The 26,868-nt window shown below is 45.2% G+C and overlaps 2 protein-coding genes across 2 annotated transcripts; one reads left to right on the top strand and one right to left on the bottom strand.

Annotated features, from left to right (window-relative positions):
* Positions 1-856: 856 nt before the first annotated feature.
* Positions 857-3,369, top strand: PtA15_4A316 (uncharacterized protein; the record flags this gene model as incomplete). Its single annotated transcript, XM_053168188.1, has 15 exons — positions 857-1,138; positions 1,206-1,319; positions 1,426-1,446; positions 1,530-1,695; positions 1,767-1,783; positions 1,856-1,933; positions 2,010-2,039; positions 2,153-2,381; positions 2,447-2,484; positions 2,547-2,623; positions 2,689-2,791; positions 2,860-2,882; positions 2,985-3,103; positions 3,171-3,225; positions 3,306-3,369. 15 exons carry the CDS (start codon positions 857-859, stop codon positions 3,367-3,369), a joined length of 1,416 nt encoding a protein of 471 aa, XP_053019422.1.
* Positions 3,370-4,422: 1,053 nt separating this feature from the next.
* PtA15_4A317 (uncharacterized protein) lies at positions 4,423-11,781 on the bottom strand (the record flags this gene model as incomplete). Its single annotated transcript, XM_053168189.1, has 9 exons — positions 4,423-4,454; positions 4,562-4,915; positions 4,981-5,407; positions 5,479-7,454; positions 7,543-7,845; positions 7,914-8,070; positions 8,141-8,585; positions 8,707-8,845; positions 11,694-11,781. The coding sequence occupies 9 exons, from the start codon at positions 11,779-11,781 to the stop codon at positions 4,423-4,425; spliced, it is 3,921 nt and encodes a 1,306-aa protein (XP_053019423.1).
* Positions 11,782-26,868: the final 15,087 nt, after the last annotated feature.

Consider the following 26,868-nt stretch of genomic DNA (forward strand, 5'->3'; position numbering starts at 1 on the left):
TCCAAAACTGATTGAAGGAATCCATTTCTACTTTCAAAGGAATCCTGAAGGATATGTATCCCATTGCTCCAAAGATCCATTTTCTGATAATATGCAAGATTGAATATCATGTCTGCAACAAAATGCAACAATTGAGTGACTACAGGTGTAGGATCTGAAGATATCTGCGGGTTTGTGAATCCAAGATCCACAAGGCATGCTGGTTGTAGATCCTTGTTTACATTTCTTCATTCTTTTTTTATTTTTGAAATATTAGTACAGGGAGAACAGTTGCGTTTTAGAAGATGAGACCAGTGCCAAATGAAAGCTGAGGTCCAGAAGCATCATTTGGCTCTGGAGCAGGTCCGCAGGAGCTGAGGGGCAGGCTGGCTGAGGCTTAATTTTTCCCTCCAGTCATTTGTGACTTCTCTCTCAGCCACAATTTTGACTTTGTGCACGAGTCCCTCCCTTGCCGCCAGCCACAGCGAGCCTCCCACCAGGGGACTTGGGCTGAGTGAGGGAGGGAGGGAAGGGAGGAGAAAGTTGCACGTACCAACCAGAAGAGCGCCGTGGACCAGGACCCCATCGACCGACCCACTTCTTCCATCGGCTGGCCCAGCCGATGGGGTTGTGTGATCTTGAGCGCACTTGGAGAATTCTGAGTTGGGTGATTGTTTGGCAGGTCATGCGGCTCGCTTGCGCACGCAACCTCATGTGGGCCCTGATTATCCGCATTATGTAGGCTTTTTAAAGAATGTATTTTCGGAGGATCTGCGAACGCCAAATTTTTTTTGACTTGTCCAAACTTCTTGAAAAACACAACACCCCTCTCATTCCAAGATCCAGGCCCCCGTGTTTCCTCTTCGCTCACTAAAAGATGATTTTCTACCTCTTGACATATTTGGTTACTGTTCTTTATCTTAGTGCATTCAGTGTCTCGTCTAATTGTGCTCCTCGGTCGCCCTCCAAGCATTACGATGGCACGATTCAGGGCCAAGGTGCCTACCGGCTGATCGCGGATAGCAACATTTGTGAAACTACGCCTGGAGTCCATACTTACTCCGGCTACATTAACATTTCCCATAATCACTCAATGTTTTTTTGGTTCTTTCAAGCGCGTAACAATCCTCAGAGCGCGCCGTTCACTCTCTGGTTAAACGTGCGCAATTCTCCTTTAGCCGATGCCAACATATGCTAGATTGATAAGTCGACTCATCCTTTTCCAGGGAGGCCCAGGATGCAGCAGTCTGATCGGTGCTTTCCAAGAAAACGGCCCTTGTAAGGTCAACGCACAAGGTAACGCAACGACCTTGAATCCTTACTCATGGAATAAATACGCTGTCAGTTTCTTGCCCATCTAAGGCACTTGATGCTTTGATCCTCCGGCTTGGATGCGAGTTCGGAACTAACAACTTTTCTCCTTGTTTTGGCAATCATGCATCACAGCATGTTCTTTATTTGGACCAAGTGAGCAAGGATCCTCAGTTCTTTGGGTTGCGTCTTCCATATCCCCGAGTATTAAATCATTGAATCCAACCTTTCACTTTCAGCCGATTCCTGCGGGTTTCTCATACGGCATTCACGACGTCTACAGTACACAGCAAGCGGCGCACCGCGTTTGGAAATTCTTCCAAATCCTTTTCAGTATCCCCCATTTCTCGACGTATGAGTCTCGCGAACTATCTTTTTGGACTGAGAGCTATGGGGGCCAGTACGGTCAGTCAATGTTTAGCTTGATCAGTGGAGCTTTTGTCAAGTAGATATTAAAATACTGTCTATTGCACCAGGCCCTAAATTCACAGAAGTGAGCAGCTGTCTTCTATTTGATATTTCGATATTGTTTAAGGTGTTGAAATGTTGAATCTTTTCAATTTAGCACTTTGAACATCAGAACAGCATGATCAAAGCGAAGAAGATTGAAGGACATATCGTACATCCTGCCTCCTTGGGAATAGTGAGTTATCAAGCCCTTCCAGCTCGATGGCCTTGTCTTTGTTAACTCCGGATGACACTTTTGCACTTGTTTTCAGACTACTGGCTGGTTTGACCCCTACTACCATGTAAGCTTCCTCTAACGATTGATCTCTATGCGGGATAGTTTAGCTGTTTCACTAATGCCCGGTTTGATGTGAAACAACCAATTATCAAAAACAAAAAAATGACATATACACAGTACCCATCGTACTACGACTATGCCCAAGCCAAATATAACCACGTAGAGGATCTTGTGGAGTCATATGTCTTAGCCGGGATCAAAAAAGCCTTGGACTCTCCCAACGGCTGTGTAGCCCAGATCAAGCAATGTGCCTACACTGGTAATAACACGATTTGTCGAGAAGCCGACGACTTTTGCACGCGATACGTGTCAAACCCTGCCATGGGAGAGAGGAATCCGTACTTCTGTGAGATGTACATTTTCATCTTTCAACGACATTGCCATAATCTGACACCCCTTACTTTCCTGCAGTTACCAATCCGAGGACGGATCCTTTCCCATCAGAATCAGTGAGTTTGTCTATCATCTTCGTGTGACTGATGCTGAGCAGTCAACTCGCCATCAATTACAGTATCTCAAATATTTAGCCATGCCGGAAGTCACGAGTGCAATCGGTGCGGAATCAAAATTCACCGAATGCCCAGATGGGTAAGTCGTATTGGTCTTCCCATATCTTCGCACCAACCGAATCGCTGCTTACGCGTTTGATCCAGTCCCAATGACGATTTCACAACCACTGGAGACGCCGCCAGGTCCTCGACCCCAGCACTTGCTAAGCTACTCGACAAAGGATTGCGTACTGTGATTTGGGCTGGTGTATGTTACTTCATCCTCAGTTTCCCTCGACAAGATAATGATCATGAATCATTTTGATTGTTCCACAGGACCGTGATTTTATTTGTAACACGTAAGACAGATTTCTTTTAATTAATCCACAACCCTGTCTGTCGACCGCCTGTCGAATGCCGTTCAACTGTGGTCTAGATACTCATTTTTTACGATACATCAGGCTCGGTGGTTATCGATCCATTAGCTCGATGAAGTGGAAATATGCAGAAGAATTCCGCAAAGCACCTTGGTCTACGTTACACTTCAAAGGCCAAATCGCTGGAAAATACAAGACAGCCGGTAAAACTTCATTGCTCATGACGGATTTTACTTCCAATGCTGATTAAATACTCGCATGCTTCTCCAGGTCCCTTGACCTACATCACAGTGTACAACGCAGGTCACGAAATTCCCGCATACAAGTAAGATATTGGTATTTCACGCAGTGCTAGGCAATTTAGAAAAAACCTGTAAATTGACCTAAATCAAAATGTTTTTACAGACCAGAACTGGCCTTAGAGGTTTTCAGACAAACCATCTTGCATGAACCTATTCACAGTACCTAGAAAGGGTGAAAATCTAATAAATTCGGACGTCATAGTCATAGTAATATTCAGTTATAGAGACGTCGAGAGAAATTGGGATGAAAGACTGCTGTCTATCTGATGTTTGTAGCTTTGTCGTTGTGTTTTTTTTTGTACCACACTCGACATGCTACTTAGTATTTGCTTGAAAGACAATTTGGTCTCGTACTTTTTCCAAAGGGCCCAGCTCATGGGGTGCATTCCTGGAAATGGCTTGAACTCAGGGTGTAAATTAGGGTGGGTCGGGCCCAGTGAGAGGGGGAGAGCGCAAGCTAAAACGAAACGGGGTGTGGAGGAACAAAACGGCGCGAATTGGGAAGAACATAGCAGATGCGATTAGACAAATGAACGACACGGAACGGACGGGCGGTTCGGTCTCCGGTCCCGATGATGATGACCATTCATCACTCGAAGACAAACACATAACACACATTATATATATTAAGTTTATAGAGTCAATCAAGGCGATAAAAAAACACAACGCGGGGATGGCGGAGCAGAAGGTGGACTAAAGATGAAAAAACGAGGTGTTCAGGGACTGCGATCAAGTATTGATGCGGAGGACAAATTAATAAGCCGAGAGAGTTTTTTTTGTTTTTCGAACAGATTATATGTGTGGGAAAAAGCAAACAAACAAAGAATGATAGCTAAATGGGCACTCGAGTGGGGCTGCAATGGAACAGTTAGGCTGCACGCGAAAAGGAGGGACTGAATGGATGGATGGATGGTTGGATGAGGGATTGAGGAAAAGAAAGAATAAAAAAGACAGAGCGAAAGATGAAAAGAAGGGCATTCATTAAAGGTGATACACAATTTTTTTCAGGAATGTTTTTTTTTCACGATGGGGAAAAGTTGTGTATCAAGATATACACCACGGGCGCACGGTGGAGTCCCGTGGGACAGCATACGAAATGATGACCCCACAGAGGCATCGAAAGCCGTCCAAAAAATGCATTTTTGGTTCCTGGGACGGCTGGATGTGAGGCCCCTAAGGTGCACACGAGAAGTAAGTCCTCCGCAAAAATAAAAGACCAATCAAAGTTTGAGTTCCTGCAGAATCCGACGAGCTAGATAGACCGACCAAACCCCAATCCCAGAAAGCTCGATTAACCCTTAATTACATGACCTCCAACACCAAAGAATGAAAAAGGGGGGATGGAGAGAGACGACGCACCAAAAGTTTGGTACTGCCAAGCGTTACCCGAAATTCTGCGAAACTGCAAGCCGGAGATGCCTGGGAGCAAGGGCATTTTAACGATAAAGATCTCGAAGCGGACGACAAGGTCAATTTTCTTGACCGGATTACGATGCTGGTTGAACGTGCGATGATGTTTAGACGCAGCAGAGGACGAGGCAGGCTTCTCCGATTTCGACGACGATGCAGTGATAGTCCGTGTGCCATTAGCTCCGCTACCCCCAGCAGCCAGCTCGCCTAATTCATTCGACGCCGCGCCAACGATCGGCGTGGGTGCCGTTGCAGGCCCGCCTCCGAGCACCACAGTTTCAGTCCCTGCAAGCGACGGAGTGCCTAGATTATCACCGCAAGTTCAGTTCAACAGGGTCTCAAAAAAGGACCATGTACAGGTAGCTCACCAGTCTGACTCCCGCCATTCAACGAGGGTTCCGAGCGACCATCCGGGCCCGGATGAGTGGTGGCAGTGGTGGCAGTGGTAGTAGAACCATTAACCTTAAGCCGTTGGTTATCATTCAGGGCAGGGTGTTTACCGAACGAAGCTTTAGATACCTTCTTCTTCAACGACTCAGCCGCCTTCTTATTGCTCCGACTCAGGGGGGAAGACAGCGGCTGGAGGCTCTCAGCCCCACCACCAGCACCCGTGGTCGTGTTCAAGCCGCTGGACCCGCCCCCATAGTTTGATAGATCGATGCTGGGCGCATGCGCACATTCAAACCCTCCCTTGATCTCCCGGTGTTGGAAGCCGATCCGGTTCAGGACCGTCACCAGATCCGCCCGGAGCACTTGCGGACCACGGGTAGACGTCGTAGCTACCGAAAACAAACCCTGGCAAAATGATTGCAAGTCATTCAGGATTAGTCCTAGGAAAGAGAGAGAGAGTCACGAAGCCAACCGACCTTGAGATAGATCGGCTTGATCTTGTCGCTCGACTTGGAGGAGGGTGGCGCAGTGCGACCGGAGAAAGCGACAAGGGGAGCAGTCTGCTTGGGCAAGGTGCTATCGGGCGAGCCGATCTCGAGAGGCTGGACGTCGGCGTCTTCATCGAGGGTGTTAGGCTCGCCCTCGCTCTCGGAGAGCACGTTAGTGGCCGGGTTGGTAGACGGGGTGGTAGGGCGCTTGGCCTTGCCTCCGAGTGAGCTCAGACGAGGTCTCCAACTGGGGCCACTCGAGCTCGATTTGAGTGCCACTTTGCCTTCTCCCTCGTTGGCTGGCGTTTCCTTGTATCCAGCTTCGCCACCCGTCGATGATCCCCGGTGATGTTGACGAGTCCGAGAAGAGAGATTAGCGTCCAAGTCAGATTTGGCTCCGAACGTAGCCATCGGCCCGGATTGGCCGCTGATCGGAGCACTCAATGGGATCACATCTGTGGGGAGATCGTCAAAGTCTTGCGCAGCTGTTTGCTGTTGGGCCTGTAGACCACCTGGGCTGAACGGGGGCGATAGGCCGGTGGATTCCGTGACTTGTGGCAGGGCGCTCAGCGGAGTTTTGCTACTCGATTTATGCCCTAGCCCGATACTACTTCGGGGACGATGTCTTTTGTAATCAGGATCGTTGACTGATGCGGAACGTCCCAATAGCGAGCCAAATCGTCTGGCAAAGCCCGAGGGCGAACGTTCAGAATCCGAGGGGCCAGTGTTGCCAGGCTCGACCATACTGACTACCCGCTCAGAGCGTGTGTTGGAACCATTGCCAGTCGAATCTGGGGGTCGTTGGACAGGGATCACGTCAGTCATCGCTTGCAGAACGCCACTAGATTCGGGGGCGGTCATGACGTGAACACTACGCCTCTTAGAGGGATTGATGGGAACCTTGGCCCGGCTTGGAGCGAATTCGGCCGTCTGGGAGGGTGAGGTTGGGGAAGAGGGTAATGGGGTAGAAACCATACGATCGGTGGCAGTGTTGGGTCTGATCGACATCAGCCCGTTGCGCTCCTTGGTTGCGCCTTTCTGGTGTATGTCAAGAAGGAGTGCGGCTTGATCTCGCTGCTTGCCGTCCAATTCACTTCCGGCCATCGTGTTGCGATTCTTGTTAGGCAATCGAGCGGCAGGGACAGCAGCGAGTTCGTTAGCAGTCGGTAGCGGGCTGGCTAACTGTTGCCCATGAGAGCCCAGTTCACTCCTGTATGCAGAAGGTGGTACTGGGGGTGGAGGTGGCCCAGTGACAGACAACGTAGACGAGGCAAAGACCCCGGGGCCATAGATTCTTTCACGTTCGATTTTCTCTCGGACAAGAAAGTAGATCGAAATCAATGGGTGAAAACCTCGGGTGGGGTCCAAGGAGTCGAGCGTTTGACCATTCAAAAGGACGGATTCAAAGCCGTTTGAGATTGAAGAGTGGGGGTCCGGATGGGATTTGTCCTCGTTTTTAGACCCTCCCACGGTATTCAGTACAGCAGCTAGACCGCCAGCCATCTTCTTGCTGTAAAAGCCAAATCCAGAAAACCGCTTGGATGATTTGCTGGGAGTTCTGTTGGACTCTTTATCGTTCTTTGAATCTCGTCCTTTGCCGTTGACCGGAGACATCGACACATTACTGCCACTGGGAACGACGTTGTAAACCGGCTCTAACGATCCGTTTGTGCTGTTTGTCCGCTTATCATCGTAAATCTTCAACACTTTCACGTACATTTCGCTTGACAAGACCGTGCGAAGATCAGCTTCGATCTTCTCGGCCGTGCCAAATTCGAATCCAGTCATTCCTTTGATTACTTCGGGCTCGATTTGGTTGAGTCGCAGTGGTTCACGGTGTGGGATGTGTGGGTCAGGCGGACCATCGTATCCTTTGACTATCCAAGGATGATTGACGACCTCTTGAAGAGTGGCTCGGTTCGATGGATTGGTGACGAGCATACGGGATAACAAATGCTTGCATTCTACGTACATGGGCGCGGTCAGCATGAATTAACTTTTCAAGAACCCATCAGAAAAACACCCAGAGGGTTGAGAGGTGGTGAGACTTACCAGAGCTAAGCCAAGTAGGGTAGTCCACCTGCCCTCGCTTGATCTTGGCGTGTAGGGCGGGCATAGACTGATCATCGAACGGGACTTTGCCGCAAACCAAGACAAACAAGACGATCCCAAAGCTCCACACATCCACTTCGGGGCCGATGTAGACTTTCGCGTTCAAAAGTTCGGGAGCAGCAAAATAAAGTGATCCACAGAACGTTTGGAGATTTGAATTGGGAGAGAAGAGGTTAGAGAGGCCAAAGTCTATGATCTTGATGTTCCCGGTCTTGGAGATTAGGATATTCTCGATCTTCAAATCTGAACAAAAGATATAAAACGTTGAGAATTGCGGGAATGTAAATAAAAGGTAGCAGAATATCACTAACCCCGGTGTACGATGGAATTGGCATGGCAGTATTCAAGTGCACTGCCCATCTGCCTGGCAAATTTTCTGGCAGCTCGTTCCCTCAAGCGACCATGCGAAATGATATAGTCTAACATTTGGCCTCCATTGACATATTCAAATAGCATGTAGTAGTGATGCTAAGCAGAAAGAACAAGCGTCAGCCATAATAATTGGAAGGCAGCCTGGTGGGGGATTAGATAGACGTACCGGATAGACAAGCATGCTCTTCATTCCACAGACATAAGGATGGTGGAGCAAGAGCACAATACTAGCTTCTCGGATGGTACGGATCTCCTTGCTAATATCCTTATTTTTAGCCTTCTCGATGAAGCTCGGGCTGGGGGTGATCGGTTGAGATTTAGAGTCTTTGCCGTGATCTCTTGCGGAGGAAGTTCCGGAGTGATTTTCCTTATTCTTCTCCTTATCGATCTGTTGTTGCGCGGCAGAGAGAGATGTGTGACGGGGAATGATCTTGATGGCGATCTTCTCGCCGGTGATCGAGGAGATGGCCAGTTTGACCTTGCCCATGCTACCCGCACCAAGGGTCTTGCCCAGGGTGTACTCGCCCAGCTGACGGCGAGATCGGCCAGGCATGTTTTGGGTAAACGGAAGCGTGCCCGAGGTGGGTGATAGATGGGCGCTGGTCGAGGCTCTGGCGTGGTCGGTGTTCTCGGGGGAGGGTAAGGTTGAGGTTGGAGAGACGAGTTGGGTTGGAGGAGGAGGGCTTTGGAGGGGGGGAGGAGTTTTTGCATTGCTTGGCAGGATGGAGTGACGAGGGGTATTGCTGGAGGATCTGAGGGGTGGAGAGATAGTGACTGGTGAGGGTTTTGGATTCTGGTGAAGATCGACTGGTGGTGGAGAGTTCGAGTGAGTTTGAGATGGTTCGTTGTTTAAGTGCTGCTGGATGATGTCCTGTTCGGGGTGTTCGGGGTGATTGATGAGGGGTGGTGGGTGGGTTAGTGGTGAGGCGGGGTGAGTTGTGGGTTGATCGAGTGATCGGATGGGCTCGGTTGAGGATTTGGGGGTGATTATCTGCGATGGCTGATGGACAGTGTTTGAGTGATCCGAGGGGTTCTTGGTGTTGGGTTGTTGTTGTTCGGTCTGGGACAGCGGCTGGTGTTCGAGAGATGGGTTGGATGGGGGTGATCTGTTGATGGAGGATGGTTTTGAGGATGGTGGCGGCTCGGGTGGGTTGTGGTTGTTGTTGGAGAGTGAGGAAGAGTGGGAGTGGATGGATGGTGAGTTTGATCGGCTGATGATGGATGGAGAGTGTTGTGAGCTCGTTCCGAGGTCGCTTGAGATCAGTGTTTCAGTCTCTTCGTCCTCTTCTTCCTGCTGGGTTGCTGCTGCTGCTGCTGCTGCCATGTTCTGTTCGGCGGGCTGTTCGTCCATGGTGCGGTGGTGGTGTAGTGTGTGGGGGCGATGATGATGATGATGATGTGGTTCTTGTTGGTTCGTCTTCGGTTTTTCTTGTTGACCGTCTGCTGTCTGCCCCAGAGAAAGTGCTGCTGACCGTCGATGTTCTTGGGAAGAAGTTGTCTACAGTTTTTACCCTTTTTGTCTTGAGACAAAACATCCCGCATACACACTCACAGCACACTCACAAACAGTCTTCCCAAATTAGTCAAACCATCATTCCCATCACTCTCATCACCAAAACCAACTCCTTAAGCAGAGCATCATCCACTTCACTCCCCATCTACATATCCCAAAAACTCATCCCCGCCAAATGCCCCCTTTTCCAAGACAATTTTACCAGTGCAGAATTGTAAACTCGTTATGTATTGCGGCAAAGAAAAACAGCTGGAATAACTACATAGTCTATTCATTGGATTAAGACACAACCAAAACTATTGGTTTTTATGAGCCAACGTATGGCTTGCACTCGGCCTACTTACAATCGGTTGGGGCGAAATTACCCAGTAGAAATTCAGTGAGTCTAAACCAACCCCACCAGTTTTATGGCAGCACTGCCCAAGTGAGCTGCTCGGGCTAAGGATGGTCCGAGCAATTGTCGGACAGAGTTTGTCCGACGAGCCCTGCAATGTGCAGCCGGGTCAGGATTGCGGTGCTCCTCGGACAGTCTCACTGGCCGATAATCGCTCGGACAAAGACTGCTCGTGTATGTATGTAGTTACGCAGGCTTGTTGGTGTGAATGCCGCTAACACTGGATTACAATCAACTAGTTTGAAGATGGAGGACCTCCCGTCGCCTAAATGGTTTGGTTCAGAGGGACGCGCTAATCCTTATTTGCTGGCGAAAACTCGATCTCAGTCAAATCTCACCAGCCACCAAGGTTAAGGCTTTCCCTAGTCGTGATCAAGGATCTGAGCCTGCGGGAAGTCTTCTACGGTTGAGTGCAACCTTAGCTGTAAGGTTTATTCAAGCAACGTATGCCATCTAATGATGCGCGCAGTGGAAGATTTATTTATTGGCTGGGAACACATGGAATCAACCATGTGCCAAACATCTGGCCTTTTACCAGCTCTTATACCAATTGAGTTGCGACCGTAGTGTTATAGAGGTGCACTCGAGCTTAGCACAAGTCCCTGACCTTCCCCAGGTAAGACTCTGGTGTGTGAGACAGAGACACTGCGTGGCTGCCCCTTCAAGGCTTTCACTGAGAGGCTTTGTCAAGCTCGAGCTGGACTAGTAGCACTGGGGAGAAGGTAACAAATAGTCGACACAACGTCGTAACAGATGCTCGGGGTTATTCGACGAGGCTTACACCGAGCTTCCTGAAGTCTGCGACCAGGGCAATCCAACTGTTGATTGAGATTAAGGTGGGTATTGTGCGTGGTTGAACAGGCAAGATATGCGTGGTTCAAGAGACAAGATAACACGCCGATGGGAGCAGTCCAAATATAAAGAAACATCCCAAGCAGGGCGTAAAAGGTTCGCGAGTGTGGCAAATATAGATGAGGATATTGGCCCTCAGGGTATAGGACAGCCTGACTAGGGTGTCGCTGTTAGGAAATGCCCTGAAGACATTTCCAATCGGAGGATCCATGAATGCCTTATAATTCACTGCAGAAGAGTTTGCTTATCCGCTGGATGTCGTAAAAGTCGCACCGAAGAAGAAAAAGCCCAGTCGAGGCCCAGGGGGAAGGGAAACCGTTACCTTCATCCCGGTTTTGCTCGGGTCAGCGAGCGCTTGCCTTTCTGACCGAGTTGTGGGTCATAGATTGTCCTCAAACCTTCATTTGTACCTTATTCCTCTTCTTGTCTTACGTACTCCTTCCGTATCATACTCTGGTTGCGGTTTCCTGATATTCTACCGTTGCGCAGTCCTTGGTTTGCTGACCGACTTGTGGGTTGTAGACTGTTCTAAAACCTTCGTTTACCTTACTTCTCTTGCTGTGTTACTCGTTGTGACTGTATCGTACTCTTATTCCGGTTTCCTTCTTATAAATATAAATACTCTACCCTACATGATAACTTACATTGCTCTCGGTTATACTTATATCCGTTCTCATCATGCTATGTGTTTTGAGTCTTGACCTTGTCCCCACACTTCCTTGTTGTCCTGCCTCGGTCAAGCTTCTCTGACCCGCTTCCTCCTAGCCGAAATTAGCCTCTCGGGCCAATTTGAGGCTCTCAGTAGGAAGTCGTCCGACTCGAGAATAACTTCGGAACCGATCAACCACTTTTCGGCCAATTTCGCCGGCCGCCACCCACCACCACACGCAGCCCGTCTCTGGAGGGATTATCAACATAAAGATACGACCGCGCAGCTCTCATGATCGAGCGCAACCGGACTCGGGAGCAGGTCGAGGGCTACAAGATAGTTGAAAGGGTCATTGCGAACCGGGACGCGCAACCAACGCTCGACAATGATCACGACCATGTCGAATATATCTGCAAATTGGGTGGCCTGAATTATGATGCTTGTACCTGGGAAGCCGAAGAGACGATCAGTGCCGAGCTTAACCAAGCCTCTCTGGAGGAGAGCCCCGCAGGGTCTCTGTCTCACAGAGAGGCTTGCCCCCAAGCGGCGAATTCTGGCATGAGAGCTGACAGACCGTAGTCCTGGCCAGCACCCAAATTCCACTAAATTAATGCCTACACATTTTTCACACAACATACGGGGTCATGAGTAGCACGGTCTTGTAGCCTGGCTTCTTGCGCAGCCATCCATCCATCCATCATCTACCCATCCCCCCAGAGCAGTGCTAGACATCCTTTCAAAAAACACGATGAGCTGTTTTCCAAAAGTCAACCTCTTGTTTTTTTTTACTCCTACTATCCAATAAACTTGCTGTATCCTACCTGTACCGTGACAAAAACATAGTACAGAAGCCACCATAACTGTACACTTTGTCATGTGTATTTAGCTCTTGTGTACTTGCCTTGCATGTACAAATGTACAGACAATCCAAGAATCTTGGTAAGAGGATGTTACAAGCTTTGTAACTTCAAGACCGTTTGAGTTAATGACATGTGATCTATGTAGGATTGAAGTTGAGATGCAGGCCTTCAATCTGGCACCAGGGCGGCGGAGGCAAATTTAGTGTGGTGTCAAAGTTTGACACCAGCCAAATGGTTGGAGGTGGTCCTCAGCACTCAGGCCAAATTTCCCCGCTTACTCCCAAGTTCTTCCTTTGGAGGCTTGCACTTTGCGCAAGGGGTGCCAGCCTGCCAACTCAGAAGGGAGGACTGACTAAGTTCAGACGAGTGCGGCCAAGGAGATTGCAGCTTACAAGGCTAGGCTAGATTCCAAGACCATCCCTTATTGCTCCACCCGCTAAATCAAGACCTGCGTTTGGCCAAATCAAAGAGCAAACAAAGTATATCTGGCACCCTGAAGGATTTCCAGCTCACAGGACTGAACTGGTTGGCCTATGTTTGGCACAGAGTTCAAAACGGCATCTTGGCCGATGAGGCACACTTTTTTTCTTCAATCTGAAAGACTTATTGACGTTTTTGCAAATCTAATGGTGGTGTAATTTGATTAATCCTAATTTTTATACATAGGTCTTGGAAATACAGTCCAAACATGTGCTTTTCTATCCAATCTGCTCCACACCAAACTCAACTAAGTCCCTCTCTTGCCTGAGGCTTTGCCAGAGGGACTTATGACTAATCAGGGATTCTCTCATGAGAGATATTTTTGTTTTGGTGGTGTTTTCATTTGAACCACCAGAACCCAACTCTGACCATTGCAAACCTTCTAAGTTTTTGGTGGATGGTGTGGTGCTCCATCCCAAGCCACAAGTAGCATTTTAGTATCTTCATCATTACATTGCCCATTACCCCATAAACCTTTGCAAATACTTCATTATTATTGCATATTCAGATTCTACGCCTCATTTCACCTATAGTCACTCACACATAGTACCCCTTTATCTTCAATGGTTCAATAGTTATAAAGGATATAAGATTTACAGAAAACCTACAATCTTCATTAGTGACAACACTCATTTCATTAGTAACTTTTTTAAATCATTATAGTACATTCCTTTTACAGATATCTTCTCACATGTTAAACCCTTTACATACATTTCTCATCATGTACTATGCCTATTGTACACATTACATCATTGGATCTGTGCTTACCTCTTTCAGTAGTGCTCATCATTACAAGTTGTTACTATGTTCACATCATCTTCCCCATTTCTACAGTCTTTCTTTCTATAGCCAGAATTCTTCTTGATTGCTCATCTTTCAGCTGAAAATAAGACAAAATGTTTCCCCCCACTTGTAGATTCCCCAGTGAAGATTGTGCAGAAATTATAGTAGAAATTCCTCATCACCCATTTGCTTATTGAAATCATTGCTATTGCCCCTCAAACCATTGCTATTGAACATTGCCCATTGCACCTCTGAACTCACCATTTCTATTGAATCATTTCCCCCTCTTCAATTATTGCCCCAACCCTCTCATCCTCAGTAGCCAAAAATTAGTTGAGCTCATAGTACTAGTTCCTAAGATCAAGTAGAAATCAGCCACATCTTTTTCTTCTTTTTCTTAGTGTTACTCTCATCCCCTCAGAATTAGTCAGGAAGGCAGCCTCACCAGCATCCTTGCATAGCTTACATTAGTACTCGTGTTGCTATCCATCTCCCTTCCAAGCTCTATTCCCCCCTTTGAGTAGTTTCACAATCGTACACCTGCATCTGCCCCTCCTTCTCATATAATATCAGACTCCCTAGCCTCAAGCTTCATCCCTATTTTATTTTTTTTAAAGTCCCATTTTTGAAGAAATCAACCGGATCACACAGAAAAGGTCCAAGCGCGCTCACCCAAAGCGCTGTACTTTCATTGAATTATGATTTTCTCAATCAAATGTTTGAAAAATTTGAGTGAAGAAATAGAGAATCTGAAAAATGTGTAAAATATGAGAAAAAGCATGCAATGCATAAAAAGTTGGTCTTGTGAATGATGGTTGAGAATTACATGAGATACAGCAGATGTAACAAAATTAGGGCTGAAATATCCAGTTCTCTCACACAAGAATTCCTGATAAGTCATCAGTCCCTCTGGCAAAGCCTCAGGCAAGAGAGGGTCTTAGTTAAGTTTGGCTCCACACCATTGAGCAGTATGGCCCCTTTCTTATTGTTGTTCCACTCTCCACGCTGCTTGCATGGCAGATGCAATGTGCCCAGTGGGCGCCAGACTTGAACATTATCACATATATTGGTAACAAAGTCAGTTGTCAAACTATCTGGGAATACATTGAGTTTGGGGTGTCAAAGAAGAAGAAGTTCAACATGATCCTCTGCACCACCTACAAGATCATATTGAAAGATTGTAACAACCTTGCTCCTATCAAATCACAAATGGCAGTATTTGGCTGTTGACAAAGTTTTTTATTTTCTATCACATCCCCAATATCTTTGTCTTGCTTCCATGATTATTATATGTGTTTTCCAATTGCTTTCACACCTAGGCTCATTGCTTAAAGAGTAGCAAATCTCAGCTCTATGAAGCCCTGATTTTGTGTAATATTTAGGTGTGGAGGTTCCCAGCCTGCACCATCATGAAAAGAGGTCCTCATGGTGTTGGGGGACACAAACAAGCCAGCCAAAGTTTATTTGATAGACAATCCAGCACTACAGCTCCCAAGATCCACCAACTTGACTGCCATATCAATCAAGCCCTGACAACTACACCACCACCACGCCCATTCTGTCAGTGTTTGGACCGGCTAGGCATTGACAAGAAACTTGTGTCAGACTAAGTTTTGGGTTGTGCATGACAACAACAACAACCATGGTCCCTGGTTCTTCCTTCATTATGATGAAGATGTCACTAATTCACTCTCAGTTGCTTGGCAGACCATCCGGAGTCAAAACGGATCCTGAAAAATATCCGGAAACTGCCCAATCTGTGAGCAACTCAAGCCCCATCACCAGCCCCCAATATTTGCACTTGAATCCATGCCAACAATGTGGCCGTCCCCTCAACAAAAACACCTTTGCTTCACTGCAAGAAAAACTCTAGAAACTGCTTGCAGTTGAGATGCAAGAATCAAGAACTGGTTGATTACATGAAAGTTGTATAATTTATGCAAGAGTGAGTCTAAGCTCCAAAAAACTGAGCACAGGCTCCAAAATACTGAGTTGATACCTGTGAAAATTCTCCTTTCATGTGCACATACCCCTTTCATGTGCACATACCCCTTTCATGTGCACATACCCCTTTCATGTGCACATATCCCTTATTATGCATTCACCCCTTTCATAATGTGTCCATAACCCTTTATGTGCACATACCCCTTTATGTGCACATACCCCTTTATGTGCACATACCCCTTTATGTGCACATACCCCTTTATGTGCACATACCCCTTTATGTGCACATACCCCTTTCATATGCGTGTATCCCTTTCATGTGCATGTATCACTTTCACAATGATTAAATACCCCTTTCATCATGTGTTCATGAACCTTTCATGTTTACATTTCCCCTTTGAGTTTTTCAAATCCCTTTCAATACCCCTTTCATCATTCAGGTTTACATACCCCTTTGATGTTTACATATCCCTTTCATGTGCAAATACCCCTTACTGCACATACTCCTTTCATACATACAAAACCCTTCCATGCATACATACCCCTTTCATCATGTGTAAATATCCCTTTTATGTGTTAATACACCTTCTCACATTCCCCTTTCATGCTTACATATTCATTTCTCATGTACATATACCTTTCATGTGTACACACCCTTTTTATGTTATTCTGGCTGGATTAAATGGCACATGGAGTGTTTAATAAAATAAAATAAAAGGGTGCTCAGTGAGATGCTCATTTTCAAGGTTGAACATTTGCCTCAGCCTACTGCATGATCACTAAAGATTGTTCAGCATTGGGATGCTGAACAAGGTATACACTCAAGGTGCACCAGCACGGAATTTGGATGCTTGAATCCAGCTTGAGCTGAGGATTGAGTCAAGCTTGCTGAATCTCAATTGCAAACAGTTTCTAGAGTTCTTCTTGCAGTGCTTGTGGCTCTTGTGCATGGCAATATCCATCTCATCTGCAACTGCCCGCTCAACCCCTGCCCTGCCAGAAGCACCTGATAGCTGGTGTCTTCTGTCTGTCAGAGGCCCCATCCACACCTTTGACAAACACTCTCAACCAGCACGCCGGCCGTTGACCGCTAGCAACCTCACCCTCAATTCAATGGCAATCCTGGCAATTTAAGTGTCCTCCTCACTCCTTGGCCCAACCATCCACCCCTGCCCAAAACTAACAAACCTACCTGTACCTTCTGTGTACCTAATTATCAGACTTTGTCTAGCTTGATTGATCCCCCTTGTTGCTCTGTTCCAAGAAGGAGCAGAACCGCCAGGAAGCAATATACGAGCTGATCCAGATGGATGTGGGCTTCATTGAGATCTACCAGATACTCCCATAGGTGTTTTACCGGGAGCTCGAGCCGCTGAGTGGCGTGTGGGGGTTGTCAATCATCTTTGCAAACATTAAGGAGATTGTGCTGTTTGGGACACCATTTGTGAGCGCGCTGGAGGGCTTCCAGGGCCAGAAAACCGGTACCCAGGTCCAGGTCATTGGCAACATTGTGCTCAACTACATCCAGGGCGTTGAGGTATTCAGGCACTACTGCAGCAACTAGGCTAAAGCCTCCAACACACTTGCCAACTTGAGACTCCAACACACCGTTGCTGATTGGCCCAATGGTTTCAAAGTCAAGGGCCCAGAATTCAAGCATTACTTGCTCCAGCCTATGCAGAGGAGAATCAAACACTACCCGCTGCGGATTGCCCAGGTGAGCAATGCCTTACTCTTCCATCTGCCTGCTCACCATCAAATACTCAGAGACATCCCTTCCTCCCTTGTGTCTATCCAGGTCACAAAACGGATGGATGAAGTATCATCAGAATAAAATTGCCTGGCTCCAACTCTTCCCCACTTGAATAGGTACTCCATCAGACTCATCACATAGCCCCCCCCCCCCCCCCCCCCTTCCTCCCCCCCAAAAAAAACACCATCTCATGGCTTCTCTTGTGCCAAATGCTATACACAGCCTGTGTTTTGTGTGATCTCTGCATCCCTACCCTCATATGTATTTTTATGTGGTTTTTTCTCTGTTTCTTTGCTGGTTGTATTTCCCTTTGGTGGATCATGGCGCCCGCGCAAAGGCATGTTCCTCTTGTTTTACCTCTGAGCAGAAGTAACAAACAAAGTGTAGGCTGCCACAAGCCACCCATTCCCAAAGATTCAATATGGATCTAACCATATTGACTCTGCTACTGATAAGTTGAATGCTGCACTGCAGCACAAGACTGAGTACCAAGAAAAAGCCTAGTATCTACACAAGACTGTGAATGAATATGATTAATAAAATGGTGTTGAAAGCAATCTGTTGAATACAATAAATCCATGCAGTTAATTGAAGAAATGATTTGACAGGTTAATTCTACCTTACAGTTAGGGTTCTAAAAGTTTTGACAAACCAGCACATTTGAAAAAAAATTAAGATCTTCTTTTCAGGGAGTGTAAAATATCTGCTTATGTAATCTGTTTATTTTCCTGCAGAGAAAGTGATTAAATTAGGATTATGCTACAATTATGGTATTCAAAATTGCATAAGATTTTTTTACATAAAATCATAAACTGCAATTTTGGCTGGGAGATGTCACTTTAAGTTTTATGCAAGCTGACATCTCCCAGCTAAAATTGGCTTTATGATTTTATGTAAACAGTGACATATGCAATTTTGAATACCATAAATTTGAGAAGTTTTTATGTTTTTGACTTTGAGAATACCACATTCAGATTAATTCATTTTCCATGAAATTTTTGTTTGACAGATCAGGAGTATAAATTGCGTTGTTTCAAACAACAACAGACAATAATTTATGTAGCTAAAATATAAAGCAAACTGTGAAAACATGGTTGCAGCGGCACAGCCACCTTGGACTCTAGTATGTCCTAAACTATGGGCCCGTTTGGCCGCGCGGGGGCCAAAATCTCAATCTCGCGAGATCAGAATGTGCCCATGGGCAGATTCTGATCTCGCCCAATGACAGCCAGGCAGCCAAACATTCCTGGAATCTGGATCTGTGACACTGAGATCCAGATTCTACTGATCAAGGGTTATGGTATTCAAAATTGCATAAGATGTTTTTACATAAAATCATAAACTGCAATTTTGGCTGGGAGATGTCACTATAAGTTTTATGCACGCTGAAATCTCCCAGCCAAAATGGGCTTTATGATTTTATGTAAACAGTGGCATATGCAATTTTGAATACCATAGGTGTTTGGCTGCACAACTAGATATGCATGTACACCGGCCCCCTCTCACCCTCTCAATGGCCGGCCAAACAGGTCATCGAGACAAATACACATCCTCTTGATGGCTGATTGAACCGGCCATTGAGAGGAGGACAAACCTCTTGATAGCCAATTGAACCGGCCATTGAGAGGAGTGCACACCCTCTCAATGGCTGATTGAATTCTGGCCGTTGAGAGGATATGTATTCCTCTTGATGGCCGGTTCGATTGGCCATTGAGAGGATGTGTATTCTTCTCGATGACCGGTTCAACCGGCCATTGAGAGGGTGTGCACTCCTCTTGATGGCTGGTTTGATTGGCTATCAAGAGGTGTATTCCTCTCAATGACCAGTTCAACCGGCCATTGAGAGGGTGTGTCCTTCTCTCAATGGCCGGTTCAATCAGCCATCAAGAGGAGGTGGTGACATGATACATAGTTGCCCGTTTGAAAGTGCTTGTCAAGGGCCTGCTTGCAGTGAATTGAGTTAGGCTGGGAGGTTTGTTGACTGAGGATAATCCGGACCAAGCCGTTGACCATCAAGGTGAGAGGGGTTGTAGGGTGTAGTACATATTGTGCTGGGTGTTTTTGAAGTCCCTTGTGAGTGTCAAGAGAGTTGAGATTCTGTTTCAGGTCTTGAGATTCAGCAAAATAGCTGTATCTCAGTGCAATCTCTCTTTGGTGGCTGGTGAGATTGCCAATCAGAGATTTTTCCCAGATATTTTGGCAGCCAAACGGTTTTTTGGAATCTCACAAAAATCTCATTTGACGAGATTCTGAATCTCGTCAGAATCTCACTTTTGCAGGGGACCGCGAGTTCAGATTGAGATTCTGCCACGCGGCCAAACGGGCCCTATATGATTTCAAACTTATGATGTATTTTCCATACAGAGAGAGATAAAATTATCTCTCTATGTATTTACCATACATAGAGAGATGACGTAATTATTTATGTAACTCCTCTTCTGAATTCTGTGGACCTCTTCCCCTCCTTGGAGTTAAGGATCCCTCTGGGGCCTTGAATTGAAGGAGGATCAGGTCCCTGTAATATAAAGGGGGGGGGGGATCTTTCCCCCCAGATTATTACATACAAACTCTTACCCGTGCACCTTACTAGAATTACAGTGAGTGGGGTTTTACAATAGTCTACTAACCTTTTCTCTTTTACAGGTTCAATTCCCTTCATGTATTTTTCCTAGGTACAGGTGGGTTTTATAACACCTGTAAACTAGAAGAACAAGACACTCATCCCTTTTTTTGAGCAGTGGCGCTTGGCTGACTTATTGCTGTGTCCTATTACTTATGTAAGGGTGCTAGTCCCCCTGCCCCACGGCGTTGAGTTGGACTTCTTTCCACTGGCTTATTGGCTATAGTGTGACCATTGAACCACTGACTGCTACTCAAGTCACTACAGCGTGTACATAAACCCCATCAGCTCTGTGTCACCTAAGATACCAGTGCTGACATGCAATTCCAGCTATCCATTGACCTCAACCCCTCTGCTGTTGCACATGCACAGTCCAAGGGGTAAAGATTGGCCCCCCCACGGGTTTAAAGCCTTAGCTGCTGGCCAAGGGACCTTAATTTCCATCCCTTTTGACCCGTTTGCTAGATGCAGAGTGTGATGTGAGCCCCTGAGCAAACAGCTCTGCTGTTTTTAGGGGGCTAGGTCTAGATTTTTATTTTGAATGATTATTGTATGTAGATCAGTGAGGCCATTTTTTGAAGTTTTAAATAAGGGGAAAACCTTGTTTTTTTTTCTTTCTCTCTTGTTACTTTATAGCCCTTAATCTTGTTTTTTGCAATTCAGATAAAACTGTGTCTTTAATAAACTTGGATTCATGCATAAATCAACTTTGAACACCAAAAATCAGGTTGAAATCACTTGTTAATTTGGCCAAGATGTCAAATGAATTACAGATTGCTTGCGGGGGCAGACCACCATCACACCCCTTTCACAACCCTCAAAGTCCCTTTAGAGACTAAAAACAGGTTTCTTGAAACACACATAGAAACCTCAATAATGCCACTTTTGGCATAGCTTTTCTTTTAGGAATGTTAGGCAAGATGGTAGGCTCCACTTCCCCAATTTTCATTATTTTATAAGACACTCACCTGTAGCTGCTACAGGATGTTGAAGTCAAAATACAACAAAGTATTGCAAGACCCCTGTTCTTCTCACAACCCCAACTTTACAACCTTTCTAGTTAAGCTTGATTTTCCATGGGCCAGAGTCATTTTTGAGGATGCTGTGGTATGCTTTATGGTATCCCATATACCGAAATCAAAATTTTCTGCTTTTCTTTTCTATTTCTATTAGTTTTAATCTTAATGTCCCTTTTCATCTTATCAATCACTTAATACTCCTCAACATTCAGATTATAGGGAAAAATTCACCCCTAGTATTGCCTTACAGAACACTCATAAGGGCACTCACTCAGAAGTTACACACTCTTACACACTCACAACACCTGTTACAACCTCAATCAGTTACACAAACCACATTTAGAACACTTTGTCTATACAAATGGTTACATACATAGCTACATACATATTTACATACACATCACACTACATACAGCTCCATCATCACTTACATACATATAGTGTACACATGCAGGCACTTCTGCAGGTGCTAGCCACATGTGATAGCTGCATGCGCTAGTGGATTTTTGTTGCATAAGAGCAGCAGGTGACCTGGTTACCACATGACTACACTTACATCCTGTGCTGACCAATCATACCTCCTGATTCAGCCTGCAGATCACAACACATAATCACATGTACAAGTCTGACCAATCACATTAACACATTCAGTATATGTACTAGCCAAAACCCCTCATGTACCTAGCTAAAATATCACATGTGTTGCTCCTCTGTGTTGAAACTCGTTGTTGCTCCCACAACAATAGCTTGAAACAGTCTGTGAAACCATTAAATGTGGACCGCCGGAGTGCTTGTTATCACTAAATCAAACCTAGCTGATCCAGATCAAAAAGCTCTACCGTTGGCTCTCAGTTTACACTTTCTTCCCTCAGTCATCCCTTCCTTTCAACCCGCCAACAACCATCATTCCCCTTCCATATCTTCCTCCTCAAAACTCCTGACTCACTCTCTGTGATACACATTGCCTCAAGACACTGTCTTCTTTGATCTTTGATCAACTTCAACTCTTGGTCTATCATTGACCAATCTTTATTCTCAAGGACATCTTGTTCTTGCTCCAACTTGGTGAGAAGAAAACCCAAGACCTTCTCTTGGCGGCTTTCTTTCCTTTTTCTTGTCATCAACATCACTAATCCTTCTTCCCCTTTATTTTGCAGTCCTTGTCCTGTCCTATCTTCTATCCTGCCTAGTTTGTTTTCATCTCATCAATATCAATCATTGGGTATGCTCTCTCCTTATTTCTCAATTGTTCATCATCTCACCTTCTCATCTCTTACTTGTTGTTTTCCTCAAGATTTGGATTTTAGTTTCTTAGCAATAAAATCATCAGGGTTCTTTACAATTAACAGTCAAAGCCCGCGCTTGGCCACCTCATGTCCAACAACCATCAAGATTCAAAAAGCCAGATCCCTTCTAACAAAACAACTACACCGGAGCCCTCAACAACAAAGCCTGAAATGGACAAATTCAAAGATGCAGTGCTCAAATAATCAATCAAAGGTGTTCCTCTTCTCACTATGGACAACTACATTGATTGGAAGAGACGAGTGGTCAAAACACTTGATCTCATCAATCTTAAGGACACAGTAACTGGTCCTAACGGGATGTTATTGGACAACAACAACAAGTTGGTGAAGTCTATCTTTGTTGCTAAACTCAGCTCGTCTATTCAGGCCAATGTTATCAATGCAGTGAACAAAGAGTCTGCCCATCTCATCTGGTCTTCTATAGTCAACTTCTTTGCTTCTACTCAATCCTCTAACAAGGCTAAAATCTTCAAAAACTTTCTTTGAACTCCATTCACTCCCTCTGACATTCCCGGTTTCATCACAACCATGAGAGTTCAAGAGAATCAAATGATTGAAGTCGGATGGGATTTTCCGACCAACGCTGTTGCTCAATTAGTGCTTGAGAAGTTTCTGTAAGAATATGGACAACTAAGATTTATTCCAATGTCAGAAACTATGTTAAGAAGCTATATACAGTGTATTTGTTGTTCATTTTTATGTGATTATGGAATGATTGAAATGATTAATCACCTAAGAGCAGGCAAGTTTGCTGTGCTTCTGAGTTTTAAGATAGAAAGAGAATAGGACACAAGGTCTACGGAGAAATGCAGAAGAGAAGGGATTGGCTTTGTTCACAAGAGCAATGGATGAGGCTCTTGATCTGTGCTCGCTCGTGGGAGTTATACCAATGACTTATTGTCTTGACAAGTTGCTCCTGTTTGGGTTGCAATTGTCGGTCAAACGACTGATGCGAGTAGTTAGGCTTTTGGGGCAGCTGGTTATTCTTTGTGATAGCAATCTAGATGAGGGAGCTCTGGGTTAGTCTGATGCTCCTCTCTACTTGCTGAGCAGGGCTGCTTTTATGCTTACGGGGATGAAGATCCTGGAATCCCATCTGCTATGGTGTTGCTGTCTCCTCCTGGTTTGGCTTGCGCCCTCGGAGTCGCGTTGCTTGCTTCACCTGTTGTGGATAGGATGAGACAGGTTCGGGGTTAGCAACCGTTTCTCTCACTTGGTTTGAGCTTGTTTGTCTGAAGGGGAACTTATGTTGCTTTGCACCGTAGTCTGTATTTCCCCTGCGCCTCTTGGCGCTTTGCGCAGCGGAATCAGTATTCCGACAGTTTCCGGCTAGCATGAAAAACTTTGCCAACGCAATAACTCACAACACCAAGAATATCACTTTGGAATTGGTCTTTGAGCACCTCAGACTCCATGCGGACAATCAAGAAATTCACGGGAGTGGATCCAGGGCCAATCCAATCACCTTGTACAATGGAACACCAGGGGTGATTTTGAAGCACTCTCAAGTCCAGAGAGTGCCATACCATACCTTTTTTCCAGAACTGCACTGGATGCTTTTGGTAAATTTAGTGTAAGAAATAATGAACAATGCTTGAACTCATCCACAGCTGTTCTGAAACTGATCCTGTATTCATCCATCAATCATCATGAATTCATGCAGAAGTCAACTGTAAATCAATCAGAACACAGTTGAAACCACTAAGACACAATGGCCACAATCAAATCATAACTCAATTTGAACTGTTTGTTGATTGGGATAGTTTCTTGGGGTTCAATTCATATTATTCACATGCTAATGAAGGTGTTCATTGTTTTCACTTTGCTAATTTTTCCCTCATGTGTGCGCATAAGAGGTTGTTACAAATTGCAGGCTGGGCCTCTTCCAGATCAAAAACATGTACACACCGGTGAGAATTATTTGAAATGCCCAGCTGAATTGGAATATTTCCCTAAAAAAGGCAGGTATCATCTATAATTGAGCCAAAAAAGGATGAAAATAGGGTGAAAGTATGTGTCAAGTCAAGCTTGGAGATTTTTGGTCCCAGATTTCAGCTAGACAGCCTGGCTTCTTAACACATATAAGCTTGTGAGTTGTTTTTATGGTTTTATGTTTTCCAATGTCTCCACGCATGGGCATGTGATCTGTTTTCCATTTTTACAATGTCACCTTTGTGTACGCGCGTACATTGGGGTGACAGATCACCAGAGGGGCCTTTCACAGCTCCATGATGAGTGAAAACTGGGCAGAAAGCCATTAAAGCCACAGCTAGTCACATTTATGTTGTGTGAAACCTCTTGCACATAGAGAAATTGATCAACATAAATTCACCATAAATGATTAATAATTGGGCATTGAGTAACTATTATTTCAGTATAGGTTGTAATTGAGTTAACCTTAAAGAATGCAACAGTTGTATACCACATTGCATGAGGTCCTGTGATACTTCCTCATAAATTATGACAGACTTCCAATTGACTTCTGAATAGTTTATCAATCATTTCCTAATACACATCTGACTGACATCAGACCCAGAACAACATAAAATTACAGTCAGGCACTTTCTGGAGAGTGTGTCAAATTCTCCCCTGGTGAAAGCTCCAAGAAATTTTGCCGCAAGACGCACAATTCACCTGCGGTCCACAACACCCTGGCCAATCATTCCAAAGCCAAATGTTGGATGTTTCATCCCAAACTCAGACCTAAGGAACCAAAGGATGCTTCCTTCAAGAAGGAATTGACTGTCAGTAGCTTTCACTCATCCCTTTCAAGATCTCCTCACCTATTCATTCTAGATTCAGGATCATCAGCTTGTATGATTTCAAATCTGCTCATGTTTCACACTCTAGAACTCAAACAACTGGGATCGGTTCAAACCAGCTCTGCTCAAGATGATCTAACAATCAAAGGAATTGGATCAGTTTGTCTCAAGAATATTCATGGGGAACTTTTTCTTAACTCTGTCCTCTACATCCCAGATCTTGCTGTAAATCTTCTATCAGTCCGCTGTCTTGTGCTTGACGATCATGTAGTTAACTTTCATAAGAACAACTTTGAATTATTGAAAAACAATGAATTGAAAATGTCTGGAAGATATATTGGAAATCTCCCAAGCCTTGAGTTTGATAACCTGACCTAATCGCGCCATATCTCAAATGCTGAATTCCTTCATAAGTCTCTAGGTCATGTGAGCTATCATCAACTGCAAAAAAAACTAGGAATTTCTCTAAAAATTGTCCAGAACTGTGAATCCTGTGCAGTATTGAAGATAACCAAAGCCTCCTAGAACTTAGCTTTCAGACAGCACACAAGCAATGGTGGGCCACTATGCTGAGCTAGAAATCAGCAAACTGAAAATTAAAGCGGCACAGCTGGCAACAGGATTTTCCAAACTCCCTGAATTGTGAAGTCCCAATTGACTGATCCCTCAGGGAGGCTTATAGTTCAATCCACGCAAGGAAAGAAGTTGAATGCTGCAAAACAGACCATGTTAGCTGAAATGTCCTTGTAATGGAATTTTGGCTCTGCATATGGTAACCAGGATGTCCTGACTCCCTGATGTGATGGTCCTGCTGGACCATTTTGATCAGGGAGGCTCCTAGAATATTCTCACCAGTTTAAGTGGTTCAATGCTGCAGAAAGGGCCGCATAATCTGCTGTTAGCTCATTTTTTGGTGTAGTGTAGCGGCCCACCGTTGACACAAGCCTGCATCAAGACCATTTGAGGAAATACATCTAGATCTGATAGGACCAATATGGCTGGCATCAAACGCAGGACATAAATACATTCTGACTGTCGTCAAAAGTTGTACTCAATTCTGTGCTGCTATTCCCTTGAAGGCAAAGAGTCAAGTTCCTAATACACTCTCCTTCTTGATTGATGTCAAAGCCAAACATCTTGGCTATTATCCCACTTTTCTTCATTCCAAAAGAGGTTCTGAATTTATAAACTCAACTCTGGAGGCATATTATCAAACTCATTTAATTAGGCAGAGAACATCGGATGCTTACATGCCACAACAAAACGGGTTAGCAGAAAGATTCAATCGGACAATTCTTGAATCTATGAGAACCATAATCGAAGAATTTCACATAGATAAAGGATACTGGCATGAGATTGCCAAAGTCAGCTCATTAACTCTCAATCAAATTCCTGCCCATTGATCAAAGCAATCTCCGTTTGAAGTCTTCAAAAATAGGACTCTCCCCTTGAATTACTTCTATCCAATCGTAATTTGTGTGTCTTACCTGATCCAACCGGTGCAAAACTTCTCTAAACTCAAGCCCAAGGGAGAATTAGGTGTGCTTATTGGGTACACTGATGAACTGCGGTTGTATCAAATCTTATCTGACAACGGAAAAATCATTGAGACTAAAGATGTTCAATTCCTGGATTATTCTCCTCCTGACTCAAAAAAGGGAGACTGGGATTTCGCCATTGAAGAAGAAGAACCAACACCTGATCCTCAGGAAGCCCAACATGAATAAGCTCATCAACCTGACTCCAAACAAGAATTCATTTCTGCAGATGAAAGTGTTGATGACATTGCTGCAGTACTGGTTCCTCTGGCTCCACCTAGAGTGCTTTGTGCAAGAATTGCAATCATTTGACCCAAAAAGTACTCATATCTGACATCAGATCCTTGATCTTTCAAACAGGCAATGGCCTCAGTTGATAAGAACGGTTGGTTAATAGCAACCAAAGAAGAGCTCTTCAAC

This window comes from Puccinia triticina, chromosome 4A, assembly GCF_026914185.1.
Source record: "Puccinia triticina chromosome 4A, complete sequence".
NCBI classification, from domain to species: Eukaryota; Fungi; Basidiomycota; class Pucciniomycetes; order Pucciniales; family Pucciniaceae; genus Puccinia; species Puccinia triticina.